Source organism: Poecilia latipinna, unplaced genomic scaffold, assembly GCF_001443285.1.
Source record: "Poecilia latipinna isolate Pla-1442-1.1 unplaced genomic scaffold, P_latipinna-1.0 Scaffold1194, whole genome shotgun sequence".
NCBI classification, from domain to species: Eukaryota; Metazoa; Chordata; class Actinopteri; order Cyprinodontiformes; family Poeciliidae; genus Poecilia; species Poecilia latipinna.
This window is the reverse complement of record NW_015113810.1, coordinates 188,625-197,351: the sequence shown is the minus strand read 5'-3', so window position 1 is coordinate 197,351 and position 8,727 is coordinate 188,625. Positions and strand designations below refer to the sequence as shown.

Sequence of the window (8,727 nt, the reverse complement as noted above, 5' to 3'; positions counted from 1 at the left end):
GCACCACCGCCTCCCCCATCCGCTACGCGTCCGGAACCGGAACAGACGTGGACCGTCGCCGAGCCCTGTTCACCTCCCCCACCCTGGCCTCGGTCCATGACAGCAGCCTGGGCACCATAATCGGCGGGGCAGTGGGCGGCATTCTCTTCCTGGTCCTCCTGCTGATCCTCGGGGGCGCTTGTTTTATGCGCCAGCGCAGGACCTTCAGAGGGGACTACTACACCAAGCAGTACCTGGGACCCTCCGACATGCAGAAGGAGTCTCAGCTAGACGTCCTACAGCCGCACGAGCTGCAGGAGGTTTACGGGGACAAGACGAGCAAGGGCAGCCAGGAGCTGAAGCCCAAACTGGGCGGGGACATCATTTACCCCGACTACACTCCGGAGCGCAAGGACAGGGATGACTGGAACGACAGGGGGGACTGCCCCAGGGTCACCAAGGAGGGGAACTATTACCCAGACCACTACAACAACCAAAACATGCACCCCTGCGGGCCTCCCGTGCACAGCCCCATTGTTAACAACGGCTCCCCCTACCTTCCGGAGGATTGCTACGAAAACGGTACAGACAGCGACTACGTGTCGCACATGGACGGATCTGTGATTTCACGCAGGGAGTGGTATGTTTGAGGACAACTAGGGACAAAATGGCAAACATCCAAATGAGATTAAGTGAACAAGTGACAGACTTCAAAGGATGCATCGTTTTATTTTAGAAGCAGAAATGAAACTTCTAAGCTTTCACCTTGAGCTTCTTGAATGGTTTTGCTCTGCCTTGATTGTAACCACTTAACCTTAAGGATGTTTTCTGGGGATTGTACTTCCAAGTTTGTAGCGATGAGCTGCAACGAAGCTGGAACGCCTCAAAAGATATGACCTGTTTTTGCTTTGGCCTACGGTGACGTGTCGAACCAATGTGAACGAGGTTTTGTTGCCCTCTGGTTTGTGTTTGCACCTGTTTCGTACACGGTCGGCTGTTCCGCGCCCTCTTTGTCCAAGTATTTATTCCGCAGACCGAACGGGCTTTTCTCTCCTGAAGCCTCACAACTTCTGCCGCATTTAGAAAAACTATCTCATGAGAGATCGTTGTGCATTTTCACACACAAGTGAAGAGTTTATTATGGCTGAAACCAGTATTTAAAGCAAATTATATTGCATGCTTTCTAAAAAACAAAGGTATCATTAAGTGAAAGGGAAGTTTACGAGATGAAAAGGGAGACTTGCTGGGGCGTCGTACAAAGGGTGAAGCAAAGCAATGGATCTCAGTATGTAGCAGTGTAGGCATGGGCCGGTATGAGAATCTCAGGGTTTCCTAACTGGAGGGGGAAAAAATGGCACAACATCATGTTATTTATTCAGAAAAGTAAATTATATGATTGCTTTCATTTAAAAACAAAAAGCAACAATTTTTGTCATTTTGTGGTGAAAAGATATCGTAAAGCTGCTCTATGTATCTTTTCTATAAAAATTTATTTAATTTTTTTTTTTACATATTTATTCAAACTGTTACTTTTCGTGACAGTATAACATGAGACAGATAATCTTTGAAAAATTCAGGCTCCTCCCAGTCGTCCTACTGCCCAAGCAAAGCAGCATTTACACAAGGATGATTCACTGCGCCAAGACCCTCCTCCTGGCTCCGATTGGCTGAGTGGGAGTGGTGTGTTTCTGCAGATGGCTGTAAGACCACAAGGAGGATGTGGAGGAGCTTGATTTTTTCATAGACTATCTGTCTCATATTATACTGTTAGAACACAGTAGCAGTTTTGACAAATGTAAAAAAAAAACATATTTTTTATGACAGTGACATACTGCAGTTTTAATACAAGAAGTGGGGCACTCAGTTTTTTTTAAGTGAGAGAAAAGCATTAGAAAGTTTTTTAATTGTTTTTCAGCTAGCTGACTGGTGGAACTTAGCAACAAGTGCAGGAGGGGCAACGCTATGCTCTCTTTCTTTCTCGAGCATCGTTTTGAAAAGGCTTTAAACAATAGATTTTTTGTGTCATTTTAAAGTGGTTTTAGAACCCTGTTCCGCCCTGATCGTGGTACCAGCCCATGCCTAACACACACCCTGACTGAACAATGTTTGGGATCATAACTCAGTCATCAGCCGTTCACCATGTCACCTACACACCTCAAGATCAAGACACTGTGGAAAACACCTTTATTCTGTCAGCTGCTCCCAAAACTTTAACACCCACAGTTGTCATAACAGCATTTTTTTTTTTTTTTGGTAGTGCTTTTGTTTTTTCTAGTTCAAAAGAAGTGTGCAAAGGACATAGACTCAGGTTGCTCTTTGAAGCAGTTTATTAAAAATAAGTTCTGACACCAGAATCTGACTTTAAGTCTGAGTCAGACGGCTGCAGGACTCAGTCAAAGCATCTCAGCCTGTGGAGACGTGCAGCACGTCACTGGCAGCTCCTCCTCTTCCTCCAGCTGTTTCCTATCGTTGTCGCTTCATCGAAAAACTCAAACGGATAAGCTGATGAAAAAGCAATGATTGCAAGAGTCGACTGTGCCTGACTACAGAGAATAATCAATTTTGTTTCAACCTTAACTCCGCCTGAACACTTATCAGCTTGGGCTTTTTTTGTTGTTGTTGTTGTTGTTGGGAGTTTTTTCTACCTTGGAAATCACAAGCACATATCTGCCAGAAGTTCTTGTTATTTTGACTAAGTACAGATGTGTAGCCATGTCAAGGAGACAAAACAGTTTTGATCTGGTTCTAAGAGTGGAGCAGGGGAAGACAAATCTGTTAGTTATTGTCTATTTTTTCTTCAGTATCCATACTTTAGAAGTGCTTTATTTGCTGAAAGTGTCAGTGAACTCATTCAGACTATTGTCTGGTTTTGATCATTTGCTCTCAGTATTTTCAGCTGCCCCAATATTTTCAACGGACTCTCCTGTCAGGTGAACACTGACATGGTTTAAAGTCTAGTGTAATCTACAGATTGTGTTTTTAAAACTTCCACATGCCAAGAAGATTTAGTTCACATAATAGTTTTCAAAATACTTCCTTGTTCCTCAATCATTAGTTATCTATGTTTGGGATCAGTAGGGGTGTAACATGTGAGAGAGCTACAATAATATTATACTAAGGATGCACCATAAATCGGAACTAACAACGGTAATCAGCCATAACAATGTTATAAATACTGGATGTCGATATGGGCCCAAATTGTTATTTATACTTGTGCATCCCTTTAAAGACAGTTTACTAAAGAATTTGAAAATAAAAATAAAATAGTCATAGACTTTTCTTTGGCATCTTGAATTAGTGCCTTTAACGGCAGTCTGTGATCCTATTCAAAAGAATGTAAATCCTTACATTTAGGCTGAGACTTCCAGAAAACATTTCCAAATTCAACATTTTCTATAACAGAGGTTAAAAACTCCAAAGAACCAATCAGAGCACCTGTTGTGTTTTCTCTTTAGCCGTCCTCCTATCACTTTAAAATGATTTCCTGGTTCTTATAACTCTGTTCTGCCGCTGTCTTCACTTTTAAACACCTCGCTGATGCTGAAAATAGCTTCCTAGCTCTTCCTCACCCACTAACAACTTCCACACTAAAGAGTGTTGTCAACACAAAATGATAGCATCTAAGCTCACCCATCGAAAAACACTGTTTTTCTTTTGAAAGTCGGCTGATCACATTCAAGGAGAAAACTATGTCATTCTGGGAACCAGCAAATCTTTCTTTGCAAACTGATGAAATGAGGCTTGATTATATGTAAGGATCTGGTAATAAGACTTCAGATCTGAATCCAAATCACTAAAGCCAAATCCAAACTATTACACAGCGGTGGCTGTTATAGAAACACCATCAATCTCAAGTTGTGTAAAACTGAGGTTTGATAGTAACTGAAACCAAATTGACTGATATGGCTATTGACATAAGATCATGCAGTCATAAAAAAGTGCAGCTCTGTTATTAAACTTCTCAGTAAGTTTCAGAACCGCCCCTGTTTCCCTGCTGAGGCCTGATACCAGGCTACGCTGCTGTCTTTTACGTTTTCCCTCCTAAATATTTTCTGATTTCTGTCTCTAAGACCAATTGGACATTAAAGTTTTTTTTTTCTTTCTTTTTTTTTTTTTTTTACAACTGCAGATCAAAGGAATCTGTTATAAATACCAGATGCGAGCGGTACGGCTGTCATCATCTGACATTATGTGGGCTGCGTAAACCACCAGCAGTTTGACTGCTGCTGCTCCTCATTCTGCCGTCGAGGTTCAGGATCTCCAACTTGCAACAAAAAGAGAGGCAGAAGTGCCAAACGGATCCCTGTGTTTTTAGCTTTTTTTGAAAATAGGATTATTGAGATGTGAGAAGCTGACATCACTGCAGAGCATACTTTAATGTTGGGGTTTGGCTCCTCTTGAGGATGTGGAGCGGCCATGGAAACAAGAAACTTAATCTGTGAGTAAAAAAAAGAGAAATATGAACCGTGGAGGTCAGGGATGGATGTGTAACGGCTCCCTGTGGAAGAGATACATGTTTCTTTCTTTCCCCACAAGCAGCATTGCTTGTGAAACTAAGTTGAAACAAGAGCTGACATCATCAGCGATCTCATCTTTTCCTGCTTGGTTTGTCCCAACACTTTTCCACTCAAAGCTTTAGCTCTGTTTCCTCAGGATTGATACAGAGATCAGAGTGGCCTTTGCTAAGTTTCACCGCAACCAAAAAGAAAGGAAAGTCTTTCTTTTGCCAAACAAGTGTTTCTCAAGTGTTGGTATCAGACAAACATGGCAAGATCAAAACACAGCTATCCAAAACAATCTGGTTCTTTCTGTCAATGACATTTCATCCTTTGTTAAGTCACAAATTGCCTGCCAGAGCTGCAGAATCGTGAAATCACTTTAATAGAACTTGTTTGACAACATGAACTAGTCTAAAATTGAATGAACATCTACTAGTTAGAAACAATTTCACTGAGATCTATCAGCCCTGAAAAACTTCCAGTCATGTCTGAGGCTTTGGGACTCCAGCTAACTGTGCTATCATATATGGAGGTGACATGGAACAGTGGTGACCCTTCTAGAATAACTTTAAAGCTATCCAGGCCTCAGCTAACTCACTCAATGTAAGAGTTCATGATTTCATCATAACAATCAAACTGAGTAAAAATGGCTTTCACAAGAGAGCTGAAAAGAACACTAAACCCTCTCACTTTAGAAGAATATTGTCACCTTCCTAAATAAAGGTCTGTCATTTTTTGACAAAAGTATTTTTTTTTTTTGCCTAAATTATTTTTTGACAAAATGAGGCAGTGATTTGACTTAGGCCATTATTTTAGGAAGGTGACAAAATGATAAAACCAAAGAAAGACTTTTAGAAGGATATTCTGTGAACTGGCTAAATAAAAGTGGAGCTTCGTGGAGGATGTGTATCCTGTTACTTCTGTTGTTAAACTAATAAAATACTTCATAAAAACAACAAGCAGCCCTCAGATGTTTGTAGTGTGACGTTCGGGTCCTGCCCTTGCTTCTTCAGGACCTGAATGATTTGCTGAGTTTGGTTGAACCATGAACTTAGCACAACAGCTGAAGGAAAATGTTCAGCTGACAGTTAGCGACCCTAATAATTAATTGAGCCTTATTCAGGTGAAAAATAAATTGGAAACTGAATACAAAAACCACAAAAGCAAGTTCACCTCTAAATGGCACAACTAAAAAAAGCAACAAATCAAGTGAAGTCTTTGGAATGCCCTGATCAAATTCTAGTCTTTAATTCAATTGAGATGTTGTGATATTAACTTAATTCTCCCGCAGTCTTATGAGACAAGATCCATCAAACCCTGCAAGTTATTTTTACCCTGTGCGCGGTTTGGCGGGGAAGCACTGATCCTGGATGCGCTTTTACAGGATTTTACTCGTGTGGTTTCAGGAACTGACGATCTGACCGGACAACCCTCCCCAACTCCTCACTGTCCGATCGTGGCACACTCCTCCTGAGCATGGCGCTAAGACTGCAGGAGGGACGATTAAGTTGCCCATTTGTGCTCTAACACCATATGAGGTGGCCAAGTTAAAAACAAATCTGCAAAGAAGAGCGGACCAAAATTACTCTAGAGGCGACGTGAAAGACTTACTGCTGGTTCCTGCCAACAGTTGTTGAAGCCAAAAGCAGCAAACCAGCTCTTAAGTTTAATGGGCAATTCCAATTTCTGGTTTAATAAATAAAATTCTTTGAAATTAACATTTTTTATTATTATTATTATTGAGCTTATCTTAGTCAGATATAAAAATGTTTGATTAAGACTTTTAATTTGACCAAACAAAGCTAAAACCAGAAGGCATACATCATAATGGATTCAGGTCGAGGCCTCTGTTTTTGTCAGGGGGGGGTTTGAAAGATTTCCGGCGCACGTCTCCACCCCTGGTTTTCTCATGGCACGGCTCCGGGTCGAAGGGTTTAGATGTCTCAGAATAAACTGCTTTAATCTCGGCTCTCACTTGCGCCGTCGCCACACATCTGCCACTGCGGCCCCACATGGAAGGAGCTGTCCTCACCTCAAAACCTTCAGCTTTTTAATCAGCTTTTATACCCTCCAGCCTTGGTTTGGGTTTTAAAGCAACACTGATTTAATGGATGATTTTTATTTTAAATTATGTTCTTGCTTTACCTTTTTTGTGTTTTTGGGTTTCTTGCTCACCAGCTGGTTGCGTGTGCAGCTATTTGCTGCCAGTTCCATCACTAATGTTTATATTACATGTACATATTATGTCTAGTATTAGCGTGGGATTAGTTGTTCTCTGTCGTTCTGGGTTTGTTCTGGACTCCCCTACTGAATAGCTGGTGCCTTAAATGGGCTGAGCAATGCACAGAAACTTTAAAAGCTGACAGATACTGAAAGCATTAATGTAAAGATTATTATTATTATTCAAAAAAGGGCAGATGTGCCTTTTTTAATACGTATACCAACTTTCATATTTAAGATTTGCTGTTGCCAAGGCAGCAGAGTTGACAAAAGGTTTATTATCATGCCTTACAGAGTTTAAAAAGGACACATGTAACAAGTTGGTTACTGGGAAAATTGTAATAAAGCAATGTTTCACTGGGAATTTTGGTGAGCCAGGTTCATAGAAAATATTATTTTCCTGTAAATATGCTGGCTTTTTTATTATTATTATTATTATTGAAGAAAAATCTTATTTTTTGTATGAGGTCGGTAATTTTCACGGACTATTAGTTATCTTACAAGCTTTCAGCGGGCTCCTGTCTCACAATAAGGCAGAGACCCGGTTTTCACTGCATTTTGTATCGGTTTGCAAGAGTTGGTGACCAATTATTTTGTATGGTGTTCTTTGAATGATTGAGGTCTCACAGGAATCAGAGATGAGCGGGTGGTAGATTTTGTCTTCTGTTCTTTCGTTTGCAATAAAAATGTCATCGTTTCACTTTGTGTCCTGGAGTCCTGCTTTCAGAGAACATGTTTTGAATCTCTTTTTTAATTTGCTGTTATCAGTGTCTAAGGAGTGGCTCAGAGCTTAATAGTGTAGAGTTTAGATTTAGATGCAATAACCCTTCAGGTAAGTGTTTGACTTTGAGGTTTATGAGGTGAATCTTTTTCCTTTGTTATGCAGTCAATCAAAAAAAAACAATAACTTTTAATTGCTCGTTTGTAGACATCTTTCCAGTACCTTTTTTAAAACACTCATTCACCAATTACCCTACTCATGTTAATTGCTTTTCTTAATGTGCTTCAGTAATGAGTATTTACATATTACAAACTATTTGAGGCCTGAGTCATCTGAGATGGAGTGTTTGTGTTCTCCAGTTTTTCTCATCTTTGCAGTTTGACCTTGGAGTGTGTTTGCTGGGATGTCGACTCCTGGGAAGATTGGCAGCTGTCCTACGTTTTTTCCCCCCCCCGGCATAATTCTCTCTCCTTCACTGTAAAACGGTGACCTTCAGTCATCATGGGTTTGAAGATGGCCTTGTAACCCATCCGAGGTTGATGGGCTGCATCACTGAACTCCTTGGCATCTTTTCTACTTCACATCCTGACAACACACCTGTGTGTTCCAGGTCAAAACCCCTGCTTTCATAGAAATGGCAGTTAACACAGCGTCAAGTCAAGTTTATTAGTGCAGCACATTTCATCAAAAAAGGCCTTTCAAAGTGCGTTGTAACCAATTCTGAAACAGGTGATAAACATATTCTGTCAAATTCCATCATTAAGATTAATCATCATCAAACACATTGATCAACGTTCCAGTTATTAATCAAAGGCAACTCTAAGCAGGTGGGTTTCCAGCCTTGACTGTAAGGCTTTATATCTGGTTCTGACTCTGGGAATTCAGAGCAGAACCAGAACCAGAAGACCTGAGAGGTCTGGACAGCAACAGCAGATCTTAAATTTTGTGCTAAACTGTTCAGTGATTTTAAAGTCTGTTCTCTGAGCTACAGGAAGGACTTTAAAACTGGGGAGATGTGCTCTTTCTTCTTATCAATTCTTAACATCGGGTCAGTTTTACTTGCCGGACCGAAGCCAACATGATAAAAAATGACTAATGCCTCTGTGAATGCTGACATATCGCTAAACAGACAGTTTTTTAGATAAAGATTAATTTTAGTCATTTTAGGAAGCCGGTACTCGCTGCATCATTTTTAGGTCGTCTCTGATGGGTGAGATGCTGGAATCAAACAAAGGAGGCAATTTATATTGCTGTGGATGTCAGCATCCCAACAGCATCCCAACAAACTGTCACGATTCGTAATTTTGC

The 8,727-nt window shown here is 40.7% G+C and overlaps 1 protein-coding gene across 1 annotated transcript; it reads left to right on the top strand.

The window, feature by feature from the left end:
• Window positions 1–5: 5 nt before the first annotated feature.
• On the top strand, window positions 6–7,398 carry nectin3a (nectin cell adhesion molecule 3a; the record flags this gene model as incomplete). The annotated part of the gene is made up of 1 exon (XM_015053689.1): window positions 6–7,398. A coding segment is annotated over one exon (624 nt), but the record flags the coding sequence as incomplete, so codon positions are not given.
• Between the last annotated feature and the right edge of the window lie 1,329 nt (window positions 7,399–8,727).